The sequence below is a fragment of the Spermophilus citellus genome (genome assembly GCF_964194105.1).
Source record: "Spermophilus citellus genome assembly, chromosome: 9".
In the NCBI taxonomy this organism is placed as follows: Eukaryota; Metazoa; Chordata; class Mammalia; order Rodentia; family Sciuridae; genus Spermophilus; species Spermophilus citellus.
The window spans coordinates 123841958-123868962 of NC_138191.1; the positions used below are offsets into that span (position 1 = coordinate 123841958).

Consider the following 27005-nt stretch of genomic DNA (forward strand, 5'->3'; position numbering starts at 1 on the left):
TCTTTTTCTTTTCTGCCCAAATAGTAGGAGTTATTTAGTTAGATTTCATGTTTCTTTGTTTACCTTTAGCTCGCTTCCTAATCATGGAATGGCTGGATAGGCTAAATTAACCTTTTTAAGAAAGTTTCCTATCTTTTTTTCTCTTTTTTTGTCATCTTCAAAAGTAAACTTGGATAAAGCTCAGTTAAATAAGCCCCATTAAAATTTCATGGGGGTAACTTCCGTGAACCCAAGGTAACTTGTCTTCTATTTAAAAAATAAACAAGAAATAAAGACATCAGTTGAATGCTCAGCTCCCTCAGTTAAATTAATTCAATGTTTCTGCCTTTGTTAGTCGGCCCAAACCCTCCTCAGAATGCCTCGTCGTGACAGCTGCAGGGACCTGAGGCAGGTGCTACAGAGTGGCTCCCAGTGGCCCTGGTCTTCTGGTATCACGCCGCGAGGCGGGCTCTTGTGGCTTGCTTCTAAGGACGAGAATATGGTAGAAGTACTGGGTGCCCCTTTGGAGGTTGGGCTGCTAGGACGCCCTCCTGCCTGTGCACACACCTGTGTTCGCACGTGCTGGCTGACACGCTGCCGCCTTCTCTCTGCCCTTGTTCTGGGAGACATAAGCTGTCGTGCTGTGAGCTGCGCTAGGGCGAGGCCCGTGTGGCAGGAACTCAGCTCTCCAGTGAGGAGGGTTAGGAGCGGACCTTTGCAGCCTGCCAACAGCCTTGGGAGTGAGTTGAGAAAAAGACACTCCAGCAGGGCGTGGTGGCTCACGCCTGTAATTCCAGCTACTAGGGAGGCTGAGGCAGGAGGATTCCAAGTTCAGGCCAGCCTGGGCAACTTGGCAAGATCCTACCTCAAAATAAAAAATAAAAAGGACCAGGGATGTAGCTCAGTGGTTGTGGGCCCCTGGTTCAATCCCTAGTATTGGAAAAAATAAAAAGAACACTTCCCCCACCCTTAGCGGAGCCTGACCTGGCTGCAGCCCCTGGCTGACACTGGGTTTGTAAGACTGAGTAACAGGACCAGCCACGCTACATCTGGATGCCTGACCCACAGAAACTGCGAGTTATAAATGTTGGTTTAAGCTGCTGAGTAATTGTTACGCAGCATCAGATAGCTCCCCGCTTCCACTCATTGCTATGCCCTCAGGAAGCAGGTCTCTTTCTCTTCATTTTCCCTGTCCTTCCTTTTGTGCCTCTTAATCCCACTCTGTCTAGCCAGGTTGGGTTTGTTTTTTTTCCTCTACCTAAAACCCTCTGAATATCCCGTGTCTACCGCTCAGTATCCACTGTGAGCCAGGGAGAAGCTGTCGTCAGTGCAGCACCTGATGCGCTCCTCATTATCCTCTCTGCAGAACTACTCAGCAGTGAAATTAAAACATTTGTTAACTTCACTGCTCAGCAGTGATGCTAGGGTGACCATCTGGGAAGAGAAGCAGGGGTGGCTGATGAAGGCCCAGAGGGAGCAAGGCTGTCCACACGGCTCTGCTCTTTCTTCCTCCATGGGGGCAACACTCGCTCTAGAGCTGCGACTCTAGGCTCCCTGGGACTCCACTTGGAGTGAGTTCTTTCTGAAATAGTGTCTCTGCCTCAACAGAAGGATGTCACACATTGTAACACAACTCCAGGAGCTGGACAAAAACAGAGTTTTGCCAAAAGGGCTGACTCAGTTCTTCAACCATGTATCTGGAATTCCTTTGAGTCTTACAGAGCTAGAAGTACTTCAATAAATTCATGTTAACACACGGTCCCATAAGTAATCCAAGCACTTCACCTGTGAGTGAGGCAGGCAAAGGCATTTAAAAATGAGACAATTTCCTGTGTATCTCTGCACGGGGAAAAGCCATGTAGTCTTTCCCTTAACTCAAGTGTCTTAACTGAACTTACTGCCTTTCCCCAACTGTTTGCCTACTCTCCTCAGATCTGCTTGGTTTACACCACATTCTTCTGCACTCAGGCCCTTCCCTAAATGTCAAGGGGCAGGCAATGGCAATAATGGTACTCGTGGGGCAATTCAGTGGTAGAGCACTTAGCTTGTTTGAGATCCTGGGTTCGATCCTATGCATCAAAAACAAATAAGTAAAAATAAAAAATAATAATGCAGACCACAATCACTCAACACCATCCTAGACACTCTATAGACTTGCCATCTACTTTCTGCCTCACTGCTGCTATTTTACATGAGCATCAGAGAGGTTAAGTAACTTGCCTAAGGTCACAGGGCTACAGGGTAAAGTAGCCTAGATAAAGACCGTTGATTCTGCAAACCTGGCACCCCTTTCACTCAGTTCTACCTCCCAGACTTGGAGTATAATCAAGTCCATCTACCCCGGATTCTACTGCACCTACCAGAATCAACATCACCAAACACCAGGTTGTATATATACAATCTAGAAAATTCTTCTTGGTCTCAACAATTATCATAAAGACTGATAAGCAGTAGGTGCTCAATAAGTGCTTGTTTAACTGAATGAAATTTCCTTTTCATAGAACCACTAGTCCATCTATCTATGACTGCATGTCCCAGACTTAATAATTAACATGGAGGGACTTAGCTCAACGTGCTTCCTGGCACACGGGAAGCCCTGGATTCCATTCTTACATGACAAAAGAAGACCAACAAAAACAAAAACAATGAAACAGGAGATCTGGACAAACAGCAACCCACTTTTACCTCTCATAGGGCTGTAAAACAAATCCCATTAACTCACTCTCCAGAGGACTAACCCGCACTGTCATTAAGCAGTCCTCAGAACACAGACTGCACTGCTGGACCAGTCTCCAAAGCAGTGACATGGTTGAAAATAGCAAATCACGCAGGAGGAGAAACTTGTTTGCCTTTGAAATACAGTTGAAGGAGAAAAAAAAAAATTACCAGGTCTTCAGCTTTGGGAGTCTTTCCAGAACTTTAAGTGAAAAGTGAATCAAACAGCATGGAAATCAATACTAGAAAAAGTTAGCTCCTGATTCTGGTTGAAGACCCACTTTGCTGTATACACAATTAATTAAAGCAGGGACATGGCCAGGAATAAAGAAGCAAGACGATGAAATTTCTAGCATAAAAACTGAAAAGAAGTATGAGTCTGGCTTTAAATAAAGGTTTTACTCGGCTCAGCCAGAAGCCTCCTGGGTCACCCCTTGCTGGTTCTAATGGGCAGGGATGTTACAATGGGACAGCAAAGGACAGAAGACACTTCCCGCCCAGCACAGAAGAGCTCTCCCTGTAATCAGTTCCGGCTTTGGTCTCACACAGTTTAAGCAGCAGGCCCTTCTCATGTCCCTGCGATCACTGCTCGAGGATGGCTTTGCCATCTTTCACCATTTATCTCAGGAAATAAAGCCATCAGGACACTGCTGGACAGTGTCCTCCCTGAACTCGATCCAGGCCACACGTGTCCATCTCAGCCAGAAAGCACAGTACTCATGAGCCTCAGCAAGCCTCAAAACAACACACCCAGGAGTACATTATCTTTAATGTTAAGTTGTCAAGTCATGATATCATGGTTAATCCAATAACAAAAACAAACAATTCAAAGCTCCTTAGGAACTAGAAGTGTACAAGCAGAAAAACCACAGCAAAAAAACCTGACTTTGAAGTTGTACTGAAACCTAAAACAGCGCTGCCCCAAGTGAACAGCTCCTAAAGGGCTCATCCCCGAAGCCTCTGGCGAGTCCTCTAATTTGGTGATATCTGCATACACTTCCCAGAAAATAATCAATCACGTGTAGCAGGATTTCAGTGCTGTGAAGACCCCATGTAAGGACAGGGACTGGGTCTTAAGTTTGTCTTCCCAGCAACCAGCTCAGCTCGAGGCTTCAGTCAGCTGCCCAGGTCGAGAAGAGGAACACGAGGCGTGAGCAGCATTCCGCGGCCTCTGGCTGCACTGAGCACTCGGGCATCTGCTGTCCTACGCTGAGAGTTCTGTAGGCCATTGACCTCTCCAGAGCCTTCTCAGAATGTGATCCACAGACACCAAGACAGCAACCCCCGGGGAACTTGTTAAAGACACAGGTTCCCAAGTTCTACCACATGCTAAGACTCAGACCCTGGAACGGGTCTGGAGGCACACACTGTGACAAGCACTCCAGGTGACTCTGTCTGCACGGCACCTTTGTTCTGGAGACTGACTGCTCTGTACCAGACGCTACCCCTCTAGCTCAGGAGGCTACTTTCAAGTGGATGGTGGCACCTCTTTGAAACATGGCTTACCAATTAAGCCTACAGTATCACAGCGAACGGCCACAGCACTAAGGTACCAAAAGGCATCCGTGAAAGGAGGTTTAGAGGTCTATTAAATCTAAAAATACTGAGTTACTGTATAAACAAACAATAGCAGCTGCTACCTACTGAGTTCCTACTGTGTGCCTGGCACTTTACTGTTTTTTTTTTTTTTTTTAGTTGTAGATGTGCAGGATACCTTCGTTTTATTTATGTGGTGCTGAGGATTGAACCCAGTGCCTCATGCATGCAAGACAAGCACTCTACCACTGAGCCACAACCTATATTAATTCACAATGACCCTATGATGTACTGATAATATTCCCCATTTTACAAATTAAGAAACTAAAACTTATAAAGACAAAGTTGCTCCAGGTCACGATGTTAATAAACAGCGGAGCTGGCTACATAAATCAATCGCATGTACACATACTAGAATGCTACTCAGCAGAACGCCACGTGGCAACAATAAGAAATGAACACACAACAACATGGATGAATCTCCATATAATTATGTTGAATAAAATAAGTCACAGTGGGGGGCTGGGGCTGTGGCTCAAGCGGTAGCGCGCTCGCCTGGCATGCGTGCGGCCCGGGTTCGATCCTCAGCACCACATACAAACAAAGATGTTGTGTCCGCCGAAAACTAAAAATAAATAAATAAATATTAAAATTCTCTCTCTCTCTCTCTTAAAAAAAAAAAAAAAAAAAAAAAGAAGTCACAGTGGGCGTGTTAGCACATGCCCACAGTGACTCAGGAGGCTAAGGCAGGAGGATCACAAATGTGGGCCAGCCTTAGCAACTTAGTGAGGTCCTCAGCGACCTAGCAAGACTTTGTCTCAAAGAAAAAAGGTGGGCAGGCAGTGCTGGGGTTGTAGTTCAGTGGTAGAGCAACCCTGTATTCAATCCTCAGTACCAAAAAAGAAGCCAGACCCCCACCCCGCAAAAAAAAAGTACTATATGACTCCATTTAAATAATAATCTAGAAAATACAGACTAACCTAATGGAGAGACAGCAAATCAGTGGTGACCTAGGGGATGGGTGAGTGGAAGGTGGTTAGTGGGACTGATGATAGAAGAAGGTGAAGAAACCCTTGGGGAGATGCAGATGTTTACGGTCTTGATTGTGATGGCTTCAGGGCATGTACATGTATCAAAATCTATCAAATTGTACACTTTAAATATGTAGAGTTTTCCCGTGGAGATGTGGGTTTATATCCCACTTCTGACACCAAAGACCAAACAAAAATAGTTTACTGTCAACTATACCTCTTTATAAAGCTGTCTCAAACAAAACAAAACAAAACAACAACAACAACAAAAACAAATACAAAAGAGAGAAGTGGAAGACCTAAGTATAAAGTGGCATCTACCTAGTTCTATAATTAGTTATTTTATGGTGGTGGGTTCCAGGGCCTCATGCTTGCTAGGCAAGAGCTCTACCACTGAGCTACGTGGGCAGCCCTTCGTTTAATTTAATTTTATGTTCTTAAATCATCTCTTCCCTTTTGCTTTCTGCAGTTGAAAGATTTATTAAGGACTATAACAGAATAAATTTTAAAAACAGCTACCAAGTGATTTGTAGAGTTCTCTCTAACCTCTAAACCAAGAAAGAAATAATATAAGCCTGGAATGATCACCAACAGTGAATCGGTACTCTCACAAGGTACTATTAATGTTACTGCCATCAAAAGATTACAATAAGAAGTGAGAAACAAAAAGAAATATTGAATGAATCCAAGTATGACAGACATTTCTTGAGCAACTCGTATGTGCCAGACACTTTGAGAAACTAGTTAAAAAAAAAAAAAAAAAAAAGCACAAGACACAGTCCAAGCAAGGACAGAGGTGGTACTAAAAACTTGATTATTGCTGACCTGAAGAATGATGTTGCTCCTCTATAGCCAAGGCAAGCCTGCTTAAGGAAGCCGGAAGAGAGAAAATGAAGAGGTCTGTCTAGAAGCTATCAAGTAGCAAACTAACAACAACGATGGATTGAACAGTTCAGAGAACATACAAGTGCAAAAATAAAAAAAAACCATAATGTCCTTTCGGCATAGTCAGTATATAAAGAGTACCAAGGATTTATGTCTTGAATCCCCAAAGAGAGTCACCAGGGTTGGTCCAGCCTTGTAAACAGCTTATCTCCCAAGAGCTAAAATAATTTATACCTATGGCCAGCTGTTAATTGATATGGTTAAAATCAATACCAGACCTTGCATTTTTCCCCCCCCCAAAAGTAACCTGCAATGAATCAGGAGAACATTTAAATACTTACTGGAAGGCATTTATTGATTGGATTAATAGTATCTAGCAGATACTGAATTGCCTACAGCCACATGGGCGCACATCCCACACCACCCCATCAATCAGATGGGTAGGCCTGCTGGGAGGCCACCATCCTACTCTGTGAAGCCTCTCAGCACCGACATGCAGAGCTGGCAGAGAGGGAAACAAGAAGAGTTCTAAGTACCTGTGGAGTCAGGTGTTGGGAGCATACAGGTGAGGATGTGTCTTAACTGTATTACTATAGAGAATAAAGATCAGCCAAGAAGCAGCAAGATAGACATTTGGCAATTTCTTTTAGGGCAAATCCTAAATATTTTTATATATATGTATCATTGGCACATGATACATATTATATCATTTGCTTGATACATTTACATAAACGTATCATAACTCGGTGTGGTGTGTAGGAGGATAAGTTTAAAGTCCGAAAGCAGGCTCAGGGTAGAGGGCTTGCCTAGTAGTGGGAGGACCCTGGGTACTACCCCTGGCATCACAAAAAAGTCAAATAACTAGGTTTGAATTCTGGCTTGGAATCTTACAAGCTCTGTGCCTTTGTCAAGTTTTGCCTCCTCTTTGAGATAGTTTTTTCATCCATAAAACAGGACTAAAATAAATAAATAAATAAAAATAGTACCCATTTCCATGACTTTTTTAAAAAAAATATTTACTTTTTAGTTTTTTGTTTTGTTTTGTTTTTTTTAAGGTGGACACAATATCTTTATTTTATTGTTATGTGGTGCTGAGGATTGAACCCAGTGCCTCACCCATGCCAGGCGAGCGCTCTACCACTCGAGCCACATCCCCAACCCCTCCATGACTTTTGTGAGGATAAAACAAGATTAAACCTGTACCAAGCTTATCCTGGTGTGGTAGATAGTCCATCCTTCTCGTATAAGTTTGAAAATCTGTTGTTTTGCTTTTAATGCTTCCGTCTCTGATTTGGGGTTATCCAAGACCACCCTCTGCCCCACTTTACCCTCAGGATACAGCATTCTCAGGAAGGAACAGTGTGATCAGTGAAGAATCCTGGATCGAAACCAGTAAGAAGCTGGGATTTCCCTGATCATCAAACGTAACTGCATTTTCAAATCTCGCTCCGTACTTTTACAAAACTGCTCTTTGTAAAATAAATGTCAAAAAAATTGAAGGTTGAGAAATTTGAAACCCTGCATATTTTGCCTTTTCATATTTCTGCCCCATGAGGGGAAGGCAGCACGGAGTCCTGACGACCTAAATCAGCAAACACAGGACGCTCAGAGGCACCTACCTCCTTCTGGGGGCCTTCAATTTCTGAACATTCTTCTAATTTTTTTAAAATGTCCTGGGAAACCAAGAGTGCATCTGAGAAGACGTTTTCATTTTCTAGAAGAAAATTCAGCTGCCAGTGTTTCCTCTCACGCTCTGGATGTAGAACAAAATAAAAAACAGTGATTTGTTATTTGGAATGACTAAAAGGAGGCTTCAGTTGTCTAAGAACCTTCAGGTCACAGAGGACAACAGCCCCTCAGGGCTGAGCCACAGACACAGGCATTTCTCACAGCCTCCTGCCCACTGTCCTCAGCCTGGTTAAACGACAGATGACTGGAAGAGGTGGAACACTATTATTTCGATACTGCTCAATTCCAGATTTTCAACAATGAGGAACTTTTAATGCCCAGTGAGTTATTACACCGAGTTTCAGTTTCCTACCCAATGGTGAGCTTGGTAAATTAATAACAAAATGATAAAATTAATAAAAATCATCAAATATAGTAATTGACAATAGAAGTGCTGACTCCCATTAGATAGACATTTAAGTGAACAAGATTAGCTGAGTGTTACCTGGTGCTGTGTCTGCTTCCTTTGTCTCACTGAAGGCTCCGTCAGGGGAGGGAACGCAACCTGCAGCTGGGGCTTCCGGGTCGCCCTGAACCTCCTGGGCAACAGGAGGATCCATGCTCATCTCCTGTGTCATTATACAGATGGATTCCTGGGTCTCAGCCTTTACAGGGGCCCCCGGTGTGGCAGGAACCTCCAGGGAAGAAGGGGGGTGCTCTCCAACACCCTCAGAGGAAAGGACCTCTCCATGGGGCTTCTCTGACTCCTTCCGACTTGCCTCTGAGGACGGCACAGAGCCATCCTTCACCACCTGCCCCTGGACAGAGCAGCTGACCAGGCTGGTCAGAAGATTCTTACAACTAACAGACACATCAAACATCTGCAGGCTGTCGGCCAAAGAGATGATCTTGGAGAAGTTGTGCTTGCCCACAGGGAGCTTGCCAGTGTACATCATTTCTAGCAAGAGGGCAAACTCCTCGGGGCTCACCACAGAGGCGTCGATGGAGATGGTGTCTGTGTTGTCTAGCAGGGTTTTGAACAGGAGGCTGGCTGCAGCCAGAACGAGCTTGTGGGCCCTGAAGTAGACGGTGCCGATGGAGATGGTGCAGTCGCAGAACTGCTGCTCCTTGCACAGCGTGTAGAGCTGCCGTAGCAGCTGGCGGCTGTAGTTGGGGAGCTCCATCGCCCAGGAGTCCCCTCCTCTCTCCTTCCAGTCCACTCACGAGGACAGCCTGGAGACAACCACAAATACCCAGGAAGGGCCTCGAGTGACACACTCAACAAGGAGGCAGTTCACTCAACAAATGCTGCTCTGCGGAGAGGGGCAGCTGGCCAGGTGGCCCAACTAACAGAGACCTCGGCGATCGCCACGTGCTCAGCGACAGGAGAGGGGCTGTGCGTGGCCGCAGCAGCCTAAGGAAACAGCCATGAAAGGGCCGGGCCTGCCTCGGACTTCAGGCTCTCACTACTACTGGACGCCGTTCTTGTCCCCAAAGAGCAGGTGGCCAACTGGAAGAGACAAATACATGGACAGAGACATCAAACACAATGTCCTTGGTGTGTTCAAGCCTTCTGCACTGCTGCCTGCCACTTGCTCTAATATATTTCCCACGGGTTCCCTTGGCCCCCTGCTGGGTCACCTGTTGCCTTTGCTGGAACCTCTTCATCACTTCTGCCACTCAGGCCTCCCTCGCAGGCTCCCCTCCCAACTTCAGATGTGCACCTGCAACTACCCACTGGGCAGCTCCAACAGGAAGCTGACAAGTTTCTGAAACTCTACTCCCCAAAGCCCTCCTGCCATCTTCCCCACCTCACAGTAATCCTGTCCTCGTGGTTCAGATGGAAATCCTGGGGGTCATCCTTGGCTCATTTTCCTCATGCCCTAGATCCAATCCTTTACTGCTGCTGCTGGCTCTTCAAATACAAGCCCGGTCCACTCACTCCTCGTCCCCCGCATGGCTCCCTCTGGGCAGCCCACACCACCACCACCACTTGTCTGGACTAGTGCCATCATTCCTAACTGGCCCCATGCCCCTGCCCTCCCTAGACTGCCCCTACCTCGCCCTCTCTTCTCCCCAACCACCACAGTGACCTATTTAGCACATAATCAGAGCTGGTCACTTCTTTGCAAAGAAGCCACAAGTGGCTTCCAGTCTTTCAAGATATGGCTGCCGCTGGCACCCCACCCATTTTCTTGTCCTCTCCCTGACCTTGCCCCACGGGCTCAGCTGACTCTGGAGCACACAGCACACTCTGGCCACAGACTTCCTCAGTCCTGTGCCTGGCCAACTGACTCACTTCCACCAGGTCTCTGCTCAGACACCTGCTCAGACAGGTTGAGCATCCCAATCCAAAAATCCCAAATCCAAATGCTCCAAAATCAGCACCTTCTGGGGAGCCAATAGGACATCCCAAGTGGAAAACTCCACATCCGACCTCATGGGACAAGTTGAGTCAACACTCAGGTGCACTAAAAATACTGTGTGAATTTACCTTCATGCTGTCTGCATGATGTTTATATGGAACGGAGAGAAACTTCATGTTCAGACTTGGGTCCTATCCTCAAGATCCTTTCACTATGTTCACGAAAACATTTCCTAAAAATCCAAAACCAAATTTCCTGTCTGGAGAGATTCTGGTAAGGAATACTCAGACTTTATTTTCGTAAGGCCTCCTTCCAGCCTCAGTGCTGACAACCTCCTTCCTCTGCTTTGTTTTGATCCCGGCACCATCACCTTCGGGCTCTGCAGCATCCTGACTAGAACGCAAGTCCCATTAGGGAAGCTCCCTCCACCTCTGTCTAGCACAGGCACTCTGGTCAGCTGGTAGGGTGGACTGGGAGCTGGCAGGAACTACAATAACAGTGACCTGCATGGAGAAGCCCCGATGGGGGCGGAGGGGGACCCAGGGAGCAGAGCTGAGCTGAGGAGGAGCGGCCAGCTGACCTGCCTCCTAAACGAGGCACAGAAACTGATGGGGTGAAAAGGGCGGAGGAAGAGGCACTGGGCAAGGAAGCTGATGGGCACAGATAGGCCAGCACTCTGTCATGGCGGGAGGGCTAGGACACGAGATCACAGAGGTCAGTGATACTAAAATAGGAAGCGGGGGACACAGAGAGGCAAGAGATGGATCTGGAGAAGCAGCAGGGGTTCTGGGCTCAGAGGGACATGAAGGCCATGCTTAGGAGCCTGGGTTTTCTCCTAAAGGCAATGAGAAGCCATTGAAAGGATGTATGCAGGAAAGTCACATGGTCAGAGCTGCATTTTAAACACACATCACCTACATGGTGTTTCTATAGAATCTGAGAGGACTAATGCGAAGGCAGGCTTCATTATCACAGGACATCAGAGGAAAATCCATTCAGCTTTGACCAAGAGAAGTGTAACAAGAGAGAGGAGGAAAGAACCCCACAGTATTTAGAAAGTGTAAATGTTGTGATTTGGGAGCTGAATGGATATGAAGATAGGAGAGAAACAGCTTCTCAGGTTCCTGGTTTGGTGCGTGGGTAGATGATGAGATGGTCCAGGTGATACAAGCTAAGAGGTAGGAGGGGACACCTATCTGGTAGAGTTTTGGGTTGAGGATCCCATAGCAATGACAAAATTGTATAATCTCACTTGTATAACAAAGAAAAACTAGAGTCAGAGTCGAGAGACATTTTGGAAAAAAACAAAGTCTCACATTAGCTGCCTGTTAGAACTGATGCCCTCTCCACCCCACCACGATTTCTGTATTTTCTGATATCTGAAGCTGACAAAAGTAGAAATAAATGTATATCCAAGTTCTCTGACTTCTATTTTGCATGCGAAGAGCTTAGACGTCACCCTCTGTCCAAATAACATCTGAAAAGCTAAAAAATTAACAATCCTTCTTAGATTCATCAGAAAAGAGAGAGCACTGTCTCCCTAAATTGGTGACAGGCAGAAACAGAATCACAATTTAACAAACTGAAACCCACAGCAAATGCCTCTCTGGGAGCCAGTGCCACGTTCAGAAAACCTGAACCATAAATGAAGAATCACAGGAGGCCGAGAGATCACATTCTTTGAGGCCATCATTACTCTAATATTAAAATCAACAAAGACATCACAAGAAAAGAAGGAATAGACCAACATCTTTCATGAACATAGAGGAAATGTGCTCAACAAAATGTCAGGAAGCGGAATCCAGCAACATATAGAGAGTCACACCCCACGACCAAGTGGGACTATCCTAGGTAGGAAAGGCTGGTCAGCATCCTGACATCACTTCATCACCACGTCCCACTGTCCAGCATGTAGGACACCTAGAAAAAAGTGGTAAAGTTTTATAGGGCTTGTGTAAAATTGCTCAGTTTTATAGGCATCCTATCTATAGGATGATGGGAAATAATGAGTTAATGTATTTCAACACATCAACAGACTAAAGAAAAAACACACATCAAAAAGTGCAGAAAAGGCATTTGCTGAAATCCAATACCCATTCATGATTTAAAAAAAAAAAAAAATGTTCAGCAAACCAGATATAGGAACTTCCTTGGCATCTATCAAAACACAAAAAGCCCACAACCAACATCACATTTAATGATCAGAAACTTGATGCTTTTCTGGCAAAATCAGGAATAGTGTGACAAGGATGTCCCTCTTCTTACCTCTGCTATTCAACACTGTACTGCAAGTCCAAGTTAAGGCAACCTAAGGAAAGGTGGAAGGCATACAGATCGGGAAGGAAGACACAAGACTCTTTTTGTTTGCAGCAGACATTGTTCATGCAGAAAATCTGAGATAACTGACCAAAAAAACTTTCTTGGAATTAATCATTGCAGCAAAGTTGCAGAATTAAAGTTAATATATGAAAATCAATTGATTTTTCCCACATATCAGCAATGAAAGTAGAATTTGAAATTAAAAAAAAAAAACCTCAATCTAACAAAATTTATACAAGCCCTATTTGTACAGGACCTATATGAGAAAAACTACTCAAGTCTAATGAAAGGTATCATAGAAGAACTAAATAAATGCAGAGATATTTCATTTTCTCTGATAGAATGACCCAGTATTTTCAAGGTATCAGTTCTTCCCAACTTCAATTACATATTACATGCAATCCCAAAGACCCAGCAAATTATTTCATGCATATCAACAAACTGATTGTAAAGTTTGTAAGAGGCAAAAGACCCAAAATAGCCAACTTGATATTGAAGAAGACCATAGCTAAGGAATGATGCTGACTTCAAGACTCAGTACAAACATGAGCAGTGTAACTCCACATCAAGTTCAACCACAAGAATGGGATCAAACTTAGAATGGGTTGCACCCCATGAATGTATAATATATCAAAATACACCCTACTGTATCTTGTAATACTAAGTCTTGTAGTTGAAGACTTACATCCACACAATTTGTGTATCTAAAACAACGAATTTTAAAAAAGACTTAGTAGAAAGCTATAATAAGAACCATGTGGTACTCATCAAGTAGACAAAAAAAAGTATATCAGTATAACAGAATAGAAAGGCAGGAAAAGACCTGTATAAATGCAGTCAGTCCACTGAAGGTTGACAAGGGAGCAAAGACAGTACAGGGAAGCTGTCCTCCAACAAGGGTGCTGAGCCTTGCCACAAACCTCAGACCCATCATGAAAATCAATTCAAAATGGATCAGAGCCAGGTGTGGTGGCACACATCTGTAATCCCAGCAACTCGGGAGGCTGAGGCAAGAGAATCACAAGTTCAAAGCCAGCTTCAGCAACTTAGCAAGGCCCTAAGCAATTCAGTGAGATCCTGTTGCTAAATAAAATATTTAAAAAGGGCTGGGTCTGTGGTTCAGTGGTTAGTGCCCCCTGGTTCAATCCCCCTACCAAAAAAAAAAAAAAAAAAGGATCAGAGACCAAAACGTAAAATGCACAACTATGAAATCCTAGAAAATAAGAGGAGAGGGCTGGGGATGTGGCTCAAGTGGTAGCATGCTTGCCTGGCATGCGTGTGGCCCGGGTTCGATCCTCAACACCACATACAAACAAAGATGTTGTGTCTGCCGAAAACTAAATAAATAATTAAATAAATTAAATGTTTAAAAAAAAAGAAAGAAAATAAGAGGAGAAAACCTGTTGACTTTGGGTATGAAAATAACTTTCTAGATACAGCACCAAAGACGAAAGGAAATGATAAGTTGAACTTCACTAAAATTGAAAACTTCTGCTCTGTAAAAGGTAATGTCAATATAAGAAAACCACAGAGTGGGAGAAAATACTTGCAAAAGATGCATCCAATAAAGGACATTAACCAAAATATACAAAGAATCCTTAAAGCTCAACAACAACAACAAAACTAACCAGATTTAAAAATGGGCAAAAGACATGAAAAGATACTTTACCAAAAAGATACACAGATGGCAAGTGAGCATGGAAAAGATGTTCAACTTTGCATGTCATCAGGAAATTGCAAATTAGAACAAGATAACTTTATACACTTATTAGAATGAACAGAGTTAAACCACTGGCAACACCAAGTGCCCACAAGGCTGTGGAGCAATAGGAACTCTCATTTATTGCTGATGGGAATAGAAAATGGAAGTTACTTCCCAAGATTGTTTGGCAACTTCTCACAAAATTAGACAAACTTTTATTACGTCGTGATACGTGATCTGGCACTCACCTTGTAGTTGAAGACTTACATCCACACAAACCTGCATGCACATGTTTATGGTAATTTTATTAATAGTTGCCCAAAGCTGGGAGGAACCAAGAAGCAGGTGGATGAATAGACAAGCTTTGGTGCCTACAAGGTACTCAATGCCAAAGAGAAAAAAGCTAGCAAGCCACAGGGAAAACAGACAAGGCTTAGATGAATATTAAGTGAAAGAAACCAACTTGAAAAGGTTACTATTTTGTGATTCTAACTAAAACTATGCAGACAGAAAGAGATGATGGTCAGAGGCCGGTGGGGAGGGACAGATGAATCAGCAAAGCACAGAGGATTTTTACTAGTGAACTTATTCTTTATGAATCTACAATGGCAGATACATGTTATTATATATTTGTCAAAATTCACAGATGGACAACACCAAGCGTGAGCCCTAATGTAAACCATGAGCTTTAGATGATAAACACGCATCAACAGAAGTTGTCAAGGGTAAGAGATGCACCACGGCGGCTGGGATGGGGGGGGTGGTGGAGGGGGGTGGTCTCGTCCTCACTGGGCATATGGAGAAGGGGGAGTGCATGGGAACTTTGTTATATTTTGTTGTGTACTTTAAAAAAACTACTCTAAATAAATAAAGCTTATCAATTAAAAAACCAAGTTTCCTGTAAGGTATACAGGTTTTTTCAGTTCTAGCCCCCGCAGACTGCATCTCCACCATGGTAGCCAACACTGCGGATTCATTACTTCACATGATTACCTTTGGCTGGTTCAAAGAGGACCTCTGACAACATCCAGCCCTGTTGTTTAGGTACATTCTGTCTTCATAGCTGCATTACAAAAATGTATGTTTTTAAAATAGATAAACAGGGAAAAAATCCCATAAGAATTAAACAATTCTTAGGAGCTGTCTTCAGAAAAAAAGGATGAATATCTACAATTTTTAATTGACTTATTTTAATAACTGAGGAAAAAATCAGAACAGGAATTAAGCTACTAAACAGACATTGATATAAACAAATTATATCAAGGTAATGTGATTTTTTTCCAATAAGACAAACTATAGGCTTTATGGATTATAACAAATCAAAAGACTCACCTGGATACATGGTAAATATTTTTAAACATTCTTTTTTTTTTTTAAAGAGAGAGAATTTTTTTGATATTTTTTTTTTCAGTTTTCAGCAGACACAATATCTTTGTTTGTATGTGGTGCTGAGGATCGAACCCGGGCTGCACGCATGCCAGGCGAGCACGCTACCGCTTGAGCCACATCCCCAGCCCCAACATTCTTATTACTAAGAAATAAGTGACTAGAATTATATTTTCAGGACAAACTAAAACTTAAAAGGTTGCTTTGTAGTCATTTTTCTGGGCAGAGTATCCATATCTCTCATCAGCTTAATAAATAAGAAAATCCACCAAGATGAAGAGGCAGAAATTTGAGCATTAACTAAAGGGCTTTCTGGTGGAAGCTATTTAATATTCTTATTAACAACTAAATTAAAAGGGAAAATAAGAGAATAACTTTAGCAGAATAAGCAACTGGGCAAGGTTAAAAAATATCAAACCAAATTATGCACCTTACCAGGACACAGATGCTAACAAGATGGTGCGGATAAATAAAAGAAGAAAGGAGAAAGTCAAGGCCCAAATCATTCAAGCATGGTCAGGGGCTACTCAATGAATTAAGCTGGCAGCACTGAAAGCTGAACACTTACTGAGGACGACAGAAACACTAATTAAAGAATAGACTTTTGGCAAAATGGCACACTGAGCTGATGTAAATGGGTCTTTTCTCACACAGAAACACTGGATAAAACATAACAAAAATGCTTTTAAAATACATAGTAAAGTTAAAAAAAAAAAAAAAAAAGAAAAGAAAAAGAAAAGGGAAATCTCCAGGCACCTGAAATCAAAGAGACATCAAAATCAAAGCTGGAACAGTAAGTGGGAGTTGAGACCATGATAAGCTCATGGGGGTTTCAAACTCCGTGCAGGCCCTGGGCTTGGAGGAGGACACATCAATGCGCACACGGGGACTGGGAAAAAGGGCTTCAAGCAGGTGAAGGTGGGGAGTTAGAACTGAGACCCTTGCTTAAAGCCCGGAGCCTCAGATGCCTATTCCTCCTGATATTCAGGCTAAAAAAATCTCTTCTCACTGGCCCAGGGAAAAAGGGACAAAAAGTGCTAATTATCTAGGGCATGAGTGGGACAAATGACAGAGCATGGCAGAAACGGGAGATAATATTTGTAAAATTTAAAGGCATCAAGGAATTAACATCGAGAATAGATAAGAATTCTTATAAATCTTAGGAAAAAAAACTGAAATCAAGGGGAAAAAAACTAGACACATTAGCTAACAAGTATTTATTTAACAGTAATAACAGCTGGCATTTAATTGACTCCTACTGTACTCATACACTTCACATGAGTGTACGTAACTCACATATTACACAATTCGTTTCATCCTCTTAAAATCTGATGAGGCAGATAGTTACTATTCCCTTTTACCAAAGGGAAGACTAAGGCCCAGAGAGATGGAATAATTTCTCCAAGGTCAAATGGTGACATGTGACAGACTCTAGATTTGAATCCAACATATCACTAGTGAGTACCTAAATTGATACAGCTGTTTTGGAAAAGCAATCTGGTGATATTTAGTGATACATATTGTACATGTACAGGAAGCATCCTCCTGTATATGTATCTTAGAAAAATTCTCACGTAGGTCCATAAGGAAATATGGGACAGTGGCTGTGGTAGTAATGGCACTCGCCTGTAATGTCAGCAACTCTGGAGGCTGAGGCAGGAGGACTGCAAGTTTGAGTTCAGCCTCAGCAACTTAGCAAGACCCTGTCTCAAAGTGAAAAATAAAAAAAGTGTCAGGAATGTGGCTCAGTCACAAAAAACATCCCTGGGTTCAAACCCTACTACCAAAAAAAAGTAATCACGGAAGGGTAACTAGTGATTTTAAAATATACTGGAGAGGACAACTATATGCTGCTGACCTCACAAGTAAAACGTAGAAGCCTCTAACATAGTTTACTGTGTTTCCGCCTCTCTTTGCAAGGAAGTTAAGTGGAGGTGAGGCAGACCCTGATGTGGTGCAGCTGCAGCGAGCTTCTCAGAGTAAGACTATGGGAGAACACGGAGCACTGGACCCTCCAAGTCCTGGGCACTGACATACAGAGGCCACCCAAGTTATTACTAAGTACTTACTTGGGAAAACTGTCACCAGAGGTCCCATGGGAAGAACGTTTAAGCAACAAAAGAGCACAAGAAGATGGCTGCTCCTCAAAGGAACAATATTAAAGCCTCAAGAAAGGACCAGACTAATACAGCATGAAGATACTTAGAAGAGACGTAATTGGCTGAACCGAGAGCGGTATAATGACCCGAAAACACAAATGGGAATTCAACACAAAGTAGAAAAGTAGGCCAGCATTCCGAAAGGACCACACAATATTTATTTATTTAAATTTTTATTCTGTCTACTTCCAAAAAGGATTTGAAAGTTTGGGGGGTTCTCTAAGGTACAAGAAACAACACAGAAGAAAAACCAGGGAAGCAAGTGGGAGCTAATTCAGTTTGTAGGGCACACAGAACCCCTATAACTGAACAGGGAAGAAACAACACCAAGACGCACCGTCTCCATGCACACTGCTGAGTTCAAGACAGGCGCCTGTCCTCAGATCCACAGCGGCTGGCAAATCCCCCAGCAAGGCGCCAAGCACAGGCCCCCGCTGCCACTGTTGGAGGGCATGGGACTCTTCCATGCCTCAGGGAACTGGGCCTGCGGTTTCCCAATTTACTGGACTCGATTTCCCGCCAGTCGTCAGCCAGCAACAGCCTCCGGCCAGCAGAAACCACTTCTGGACCAGCTGCCCACCGTCGCCTCAGACAGCCAGGCACGGTGGGGCACAAAGCAAGATCTGTGTCTGCAGAGAGTGGAATAAACACTGATATGATTAAAAAGAGAACTTTTAAAAGGACTTGATCCATGAGAGACAGAAGAAGGAAAAGGGGAAAAAGGATAAAACAGAAGGAGCCCCAATGAGTGGCAAGGAGCTGGAAAGGAAGGAACTAGTAACGACAAACTCCATCTCGACAGGGGAGGGTGAAAGGTAAACCAGAGGGAAGGGAGGCTACCCAGGGCCAGGAGAGGCACACTGGGCATGCAAGCCAGAAATGATGTCTGCGCACAGGCCCATGGCCCTGCACCTGGCATTGGAAAGACACCCAAGAACTGGCTGCCATTGCTATTTATGGACTCTGGGCTGGCCAGAGGAGGTCTCCGAGAACACCCACGGAGGGGGAGTGGGGCACAAGGCAGGAGCTGAGGAACTTGCACCTGCTTTCTCAGGGAGGAGCTTCTAAAACAGGAACAGCACAAGTAAGATGCAGCCTTCCAGTGACAGGCGGCCTGGACAAATCCGGGCAAGGGACTAGCATAGGAAGGAAGAGCAGGCAACCTATACACACTACCAATAACCAGCCGGAGGTGCACAGAGCAAAACCTGGGCGCACCTCTGCCTGGATTTCTGTATTTCTATATCCAAGAGAGAAAAGCCATTCAAACTCTCGATCAAGGCCCCTCAATTCAGTTCCCCTAACAATTCTGCCCTCTCCTTTGGGCACACTGATCCCTCGTGGTCTGTGCCATCTCTCTTTTCATCTGGCTTGATGAGACCTCACCTGCTTTAAGTACTTCTTTACTGTTGCTCTGATAATCCCACCTCCTGAGTAAAATCATGCCTTCTATCTTGACGCCTAGGCTCTGCTCCAGCCAGAGATGGGGAGACCTTGGAGAGCCCTTTTTGTTGCTTTCACTGAGCAGGAGTTCATTACTCATTTATCATGCACTCTTGTCATATGACCAAATGACCTTAGTCCCATCTCCTTCCTTTCTGAGGGAGGAAACTGAGGTCCTGGGGGGCTGAGCTGCTCTCTGATCCAAGTAGGCTTGAACCCTGTGGCTATTTAGTATCTCACAAACAACCGGAGTCAGGTGACATAACAGGCACTCTCCACATAATTAGAGCAAAGATCACACATTCAGAGACAAGAAATGGGGGATTTGCTCACACAAAAAGATGATTTAAAATGTTAGATATCTAAGGAATCAGCTAAGTTAAAAGAGAATCCCTAGCAATTATTTCTGAGAATGCAAGGAGGATTGGTGAGGTTAGAAAAGGGTGACTGTAGCTTTTAGCAGGCCCAGATTTCTCAAGTTCAAAAGCAGCTGTCATTTGGTTCCGTTTCCTAACACTGACTGCCTGATGGGCAGTAATGTACAGTGTAAAGAATGCCGATTTCTGTAACTGACACTCCTAGGTTCGTGGCTGTCTCTTCCTGCATATAACCATCATGGTCTCTAATGTTACCATCGCTAAAATAACCATTCCATCCCCAAAGCCAGTCTACTTCAGTTCCAATCTCTGAAATGTGGACCAACAACTGAATGGTTTATATGCTTCCCTAAGGTACATTCTGGTCACTGGGAAATCTAGGCAGCTAGTTCAGCTCTGAGGAACTGCAGTGTGGGCAGCCCTAACAGGGTAGAATCAGGCAGAGCATGGACCTTTGGGGCTTTGGGAGGCCGTCTAGTGGCCTCTGTCCTACAAACCAAGTAGGGATGATGCTGAGATAGTAATACCTTGCTTATGTTCTGGGAGTTACAGCTAGCTCCAATTCCATTTATCCTCATTTTACAGATGAGGACGAAGGCTCAAAGGTGTTAAATGCCTTGTCAAAGGCCAGTGAGCCAGTAAAGGGCAGAATCTGTACTTTAGTCCAAGTTTCCATTCCCCTCTAACATGAGGAAGCCTCACTGGATGTCAAGACTTAACTACCTACCACTTCTGCAGATCCTGCTCCCTCCCAAGAGCTCAGCAGCCACTGAGAAGTATGGCTACCCACACTTAATAGGAGCACTGAAGAGTCTCACCCCCAGGAGAACTGATCAGTGAGACAATCATTGGCTCAGGAGACCATATTTTTCTTAATTATCTATTCATATCTCATGTTGGAGTCAGTCCTCGTAATACCCTGCTCTACCAAATTATACTAGGATATTTATCTAAGAACCACTAACAGCTACTGATAGTTAAGTACCTTCCTGTTTCTAGCACTTTTTACCTGCTTTATTTTTAAAAAAATCTTTATTTTACATTTATGTGGTGCTGAGGATTGAACCCAGTGCCTCGTGAATGCTAGGCAAGCGCTCTCCCACTGAGCCACAACCCTATCTATCCCTTTACCTGCTTTAATACTAACAATCCAGGAAAATTATTAAACCCATTTATAAATAAGGTCCCAATAGTAGAGAAGTAACAAGCCTGAGAGCACAGCAAATCAGTAGAGGAACTGTGAAGACTTCTGCCCTTTTATCAATCAAATCAGCTCCTCAAACTTTAAAGAACCTAAGAGTCACTCTGAGATCTTGTCAAAGAAAAGATTCTGATCCAGAAGTTTTGGGATGGGGCCTGAGATTCTGAGCTTCTAATAAGTTCCAGGTGACACCAATGCCAAGGAACCATCCCTGAGTAGCCAAGTACTATGACATTGCCTATTCTCAAAGCAGTTTTGTACATCTAATTATTACCAAATATGTTTTAAACAATACTTTAGCCTTTAAGAAGGAAAAGAGAAAAAAATAAAAGTCTCAAGTTACACTCACATCTCTTCCTTTGCACCTGCCCTTGGCCCTAGCCAGAAAAACAAACTCTGGAGTAGCTCTGGAAATAATTTACAAAATATGGAGGATCCTGTAGCCAGGCTTTAGGCAAATACCTCTGTAGCCCCCTGGTACCAACCCAAATGCCTCTGAAGCATTCCAGCAACCTGGTAGTTCCAGGCAGCCAGCTTCCCTGGCTGCTGCCAACATAACTAAACCCAGAGGCGCCTGCCCCAAGTAAAGCTGTTCCTGACCTAAAGTGGCATGTTCACCAGACCTGATAAACCTTTGAAAGGCCTAGCATGTACAGTCAATCAGTAAATGTGTGTGGAACTGAATAGAGTACGAAGAGCGTGGCCCACGACCTACAGATGACCTACTGTGACATTTCCTTTCTAGCCACTATGCCACCTGTCTTCCCCACAGTTTCAGACAACTTGTCTTCCACAGCCTCCTCCCCAGGTCCCCTGAAGGCTGTATTGGACAGCTTTTGAGGACATATTCTCTTTTGTGACGTTACATCAAAAATGAAAGTCCAATGTTACGCACGGCCTCAATGACCTCACCACAGTACCGTTCCCCGCTCCCCTCCCAGCTCCAGAGCCAAACAATCTTCCTATCAAAAGGACCAGGTCCAACTCCTGCTTATCCCCCAGCAGTGGGCTCCAGTTCCCGGCCAGCCCCCAAATTAGTCAAACAAGCCAATCACATCCTCTGGCAGGAACCAGGGCACCTGCCCCTGGACTCTACAAAGGCGCCTCCCACAGCCTCTGCCTGTTGGCTCTGCTCCTAAGTGCAACCCATGTGGCCTCACCTGTGTGTGGCTCCCTCTTCCTCCAGGCTGAGTACGGGTGACTAACAAACAGCTGTTGAGTGCATCTGGTGTCCTGCATTTGGTCATCCCCCCAGACCTATGGTGGGAATCCCTCCCTCATCAAAGGGATGTATGAGAACCAATTAAAACATCTTTTTTTTTTTTTTTGCCCAGGCCACCTGTCCTGCCTTTTTCCACATCCCTGAATCTTTTGAATGCTTTTGGCAAGGTCCTCAACTGCTGGGGCTGTGCTGAGCTCCTCCCACACACTTTCCCATCTAATTCCCCTTGCAGCCCTGCCAGGGAGCTGGCATGCTATCCTACATCACAGATCTAAGGAAGCTAATGCACAGCAAGGTTAGGCAGCTTGCCCAAGACCACAGAGCCAGCAGTTTAAGCAGAGTTCAATGCAGGTCTGCTGCTCCCTGCTCTTAACTACTAGCTTGGCCTCTCTGGCTGACAGACCTTCTGGGCTCGCCGCGTGCTGGAGGGTGGGGCGGGAGCACCTGCACTGAGGCACCTGCTGCTTCTCCTGGTTTCTGTCGTGGCAGGGCAGCTGTCGTGGCAGGGCAGCTGTCGCTGGGAAACAGCACTGTGGCACAGGCCAGCTGGCTGGCTGCCAAGACTTCCCAGGCCAGCTTGAACTGGGTCTACCAAAAGGTTGTCAACCCGCAGACACAGAAGCCCTATCCTGTCACAGCCTCACAGTTAATTGGACAATTCTATTTAAACTCAAAAAGAATTACATATCGGAACCAATTCATTAATTCATAATGTGAACTGTGCCTATTCACTGCAGTCATCTGAAAAATCTCAAGTGGCAACATCAACATCACCAGAAAGCTGTCAGAAATCCAAGAAAACAAAGGGAGTTAATGCACACAGCCAACACGCAGTGAAGGCCGGGGTGCTGGCTTCGGCGTCAGGGAAACGGGCGGGCAGAGCTTGAGGGGCCGTGTGTGTTGCCAGCACTGGGCCCGTTCCTTCCATCGTGGAGTGCCTGGACTCTCCGGTGGCCGTCCCCTGTGATGCAGCTGTGCTGCTGTGCCCTGCTGGGAGATAACCTTTAGCAGGTACCCAATGCCACTGGGCACAAGCTCGTCTTCCGGTCTCTCTCAGACTGCAAGGAGCACCTCTCCTGCCTCTGCCCGCAGGCTTTCTCTTAGTGCTCTGACACCTGGGGACACCTGCCTACAGCCACGCAGAGCGCCTCCTCCTTAAGAAGCCTAAGCCCAAGGATGTGCCTGACTCACCTCAGCAGCTCCTGGCTTCCAGTCATCGCCAAATGCACTTGAGTCCCGTCCTAGTCTACTGCCTCCAGGCCGCTCCTTGACAGATTAAAACTTGGGGGCGGGGGGCATGGTATTTATCACTACCCACCACACATGAAATGACTCCTCATCAGAGAAATTATGCAACTGGAATTATCCTTAGACTGTTTAATTCATCCCTATCATTCATTTCCAGATGAACAAACTGATAGAAATTAAGTCACCTGTCCAAATCATGGATCTAAGCAATAACATGGCCAGAACCAGGATCTGGATCTTCAGCCAATACTTGAACCAAAATCCCAAACACCTAACTTCAGACCACGGGTCCTGGGTGGGGAGGGCTTTCATGTATCTCACAGACGGGCAGAGTTTTAGGCATATTTACAGCAGATTTACCATTTTTTCTTTGAATCTTTCTATAGGAAAATAACTATCTTCAAGCTATAAAACTGCCCCAAAGTGTCTCAGGGAATATGTGATTGCAACTTTCTCAACCCACTGTCATTAGAATTATAAGTCAGGTTTGTGGCTGAACAATAACAAAAAATCTTAAGTGAATATTCAAGATATTCAAGTAGTACAAGTTTTCTGTTTGTTTTTTTTTTTTCTTTTTCTGGTACTGGGGATTGAACCTAGGGCCTCAAACATGCTAGACAAGCACTCTACTACCAAGCTACACCAGTACTTTTTGAGACAGGGTATCCCAAAGCTGGCCTCAAATTTGCAATCTTCCTTCCTCAGCCTCCCCAGTTGCAGGATGATCACAGGCGTGTACCACCATGACCAACTTTGGAAAAGTATTTCAATGACAATATTTACTGGGCAGCAGTGGTCTTGGATCATGGACTCTTGCTCTGGCAGACTAACTTGGGTAAATCACTTTGATCACTGTGAACTTCAAACTTTACAGTTTTGATGTGAGATGAATTGAGACAATGTACCTGAAATGCTTTAGCAAAGTGACTGTCAATAGTAAATGCTCAATAAGTGTTATTACAAAAACACCACTTGCATCAACAACGCAGGAGAGGTGAATGAGACAGGCCCTCACGCGGTGCCAAGGAAGCATCAACTGGAAAATCACCTGGAAGTTACCTGCTTGTGGAGAGCTAGAAAAGGGCTCAAAGACAGGCATGAAAATGTGGGGCTGGCGGGGAACGGGGACATTTTATTTCCAACACTGGAATATTTTACCAGAATGAGTTTACGTATTAACTGTATAATTACATATAAATTTAAAAATAAGAAATCCATGAGAGTTAAACAAACAAACAAAAAACTGTTTAACGTTTATATCCTTTAGACCCATTGCAAGGACTCAAACCCAGAAACAGAGATACAGCGAAATACTGATGGACACTGTATTCAGAGCAGTAGCATTGATGGCTAAAAACCTACAAGGTTAAAATAAATGAGATTTTAAAGTCAGTGTTATACAGCCATACTTATGGAATATTATGGAGCCATTAAAATGCAGGCTCTTAGCTGGGGACGTGGCTCGATGGTACAGTGATTACTTTTACTTGCCTATCACACATAAGGCCTTGCTTTAGTTCAATCCATAATAAAACACACACACAAAAAAAGGAGGAAAGAAAGGGCTCTATGACCTAAAGGACAAGTAACCAAAGAAAACATAAATTGATCTCATCAAATTTTAAAACTCCTATGTATCAAAGTAAAAAGATAACTCAAAAAATGGAAATAAATATTTTCTGATCATATATCTGATAAGGGTCTAGTATCCAGAATATATACATGTATACCAGAATATAGCCTTACAGTTCAACAAAAGGACAAATAAGCTAATTTTAAAATGAGCAAAGGCTCTGAATAGACACGTCCAAAGACAGACAAAACAGCCAATGAGCGCATGGAAAGAAGTTCAACATTGTTAGTCATTTGTAAGATGCAGACCAAAGCCATAATGACATATCACTTCACATCCATTAGGACAGCTATAATTAATAAACAAATAAAAACAAAAAAACGAGTGTTGCCGAGGATGTGGAGAAATTAGAAGCCTCACAGAATTGCTTGTGCAAGTGTGAAATGATGCGGCCACTAAGGAAAACAGCCAGGTGGTTCCTCAGGACATTCAACACTGTGATGTGATAGGACCAGCAAGTCCACGCCCAGGCACTCACCCAAGAGAAATGACAACCCGCACCCACACAAAACTTCGTCCACTAGTGCTCACTGGGCATTAAAATAGCCCAAAAGTGAAAACAATCTAAATGTCCATCAACTGATGAACAGACAAAATGTATACCCACACAGTGGAATAACATTCATCCACAGGAAGAAGTAAGTGCTGAGACAGAGGAATCCTGGGACATTCTGCTAAGTGAAAGGAGCCAGAAGCAAAACATCATGTGATTCTATTTGCATGAAAGGACCAGAACAGGCACGTGCATAGAGACAGAAAGTGGGTGAGTGAACGGTTGCCAGAGGCGGCGGGGAGGAAGGAATGAAGAGTGACAGCCAATTGGCACAGGAAAAAAATGGTGCAGCCAATCTGGAAAGCAGTATGGAGATTCCATGGAAAACTGGGAATGGAACCACCTTTTGACCCAGCTATCTATCCCACTCCTCGGTCTATTCCCAAAGGACTTAAAAAAAGCATACTACAGGGACACAGCCACATCAATGTTTATTACAGTACAATTCACAACAGCTAAACTGTGGAACTAACCTTCAGTAGATGAATGGATAAAGAAAATGTGGCATATACATACACAATGGAGCATTACTCAGCAATAAAAGGGAATAAAATCATGGCATTTGCAGGTAAATGGATGGAGTTGGAGAATATAATGCTACATGAAGTTAGCCAATCCCAAAAAAACAAATGCCAAATGTTTTCTCTGATATAAGGACGCTGATTCATAGTGGGGTTGGGAGGGGGAGCATGGGAAGATTAGATGAACTCTAGATAGGACAGAGGGGAGGGAGGAGAGGAAGGGGTAACAGGGGCAGAAATGAGGGTGGAATGAGATGGATATCATTACCCTAAGTACATGTAAGAAGACACGAATGGTGTGACTATATTCTGCATACAACAAGAGATATGAAAAATTGTGCTTTATATGGGTAATATGAATTGTAATGCATTCTGCTGTCATATATAACATATTAGAATAAAAAATAAAAATAATATAAAATATTAACATAAATATTAATAAATATAATAAAAATTTTCTAGGGTTACAAAAGTAGTGATGGTCACAGACTTTTGAACTGTACCTTTTTTTAATATCTTTATTTTTATTCAGTGCTGAGGATCAAACCAGGGCCTCGCATATGCTAGGTAGGCACTCTACAGCTGAGCCACAACCCCAGCCCTTTGCACTGTACCTTTTAAAACAGTAAATTGGGGCTGGGGATGTGGCTCAAGCGGTAGCGCGCTCGCCTGGCATGCGTGCGGCCTGGGTTCGATCCTCAGCACCACACACAAACAAAGATGTTGTGTCCGCCGAAAACTAAAAAATAAATATTAAAAAAAAATTCTCTCTCTCTCTCTCCTCTCTCACTCTCTCTTTAAAAAAAAAAAAAACAGTAAATTGTATAGTTATGAATTAGATCTAAATTTTTCTTGAAAAAAATTAGGCATTTGAAAAATTTTAATAATGTGGGGGAAATGCTCTCAAGGTACTAAAAGGAAAACAACCCATATACTACTAAATATACATATAAATCCAATTTGGTTTAAAATGTGTGTATGCCCATATACATTTGCATAAAAAATATAAAAAGTATGCCAAAAGGCTAACAGTGGTTATCTGTAGGTAGTATCATTATGGG

The 27005-nt window shown here is 43.9% G+C and overlaps 1 protein-coding gene across 4 annotated transcripts in view; it reads right to left on the reverse strand.

Moving 5' to 3' along the window:
* The window catches only part of ZBTB40 (zinc finger and BTB domain containing 40), an 81716-nt gene that overhangs the window by 33931 nt on the left and 20780 nt on the right, over positions 1-27005 (reverse strand). For 3 of the 4 annotated variants that reach the window (XM_081307305.1, XM_081307302.1, XM_081307303.1), the window contains 2 exons: positions 8320-9324; positions 7766-7899 (listed from right to left, as the gene is read on the reverse strand). In XM_081307305.1, the coding sequence (XP_081163431.1) occupies positions 7766-7899; positions 8320-8998 (813 nt within the window). In that variant the 5' untranslated portion in view covers positions 8999-9324. Of the gene's footprint in view, positions 1-7765; positions 7900-8319; positions 9325-21116; positions 21200-27005 lie in introns of those variants that run through there. The other variant, XM_081307304.1, reaches the window with a different exon arrangement.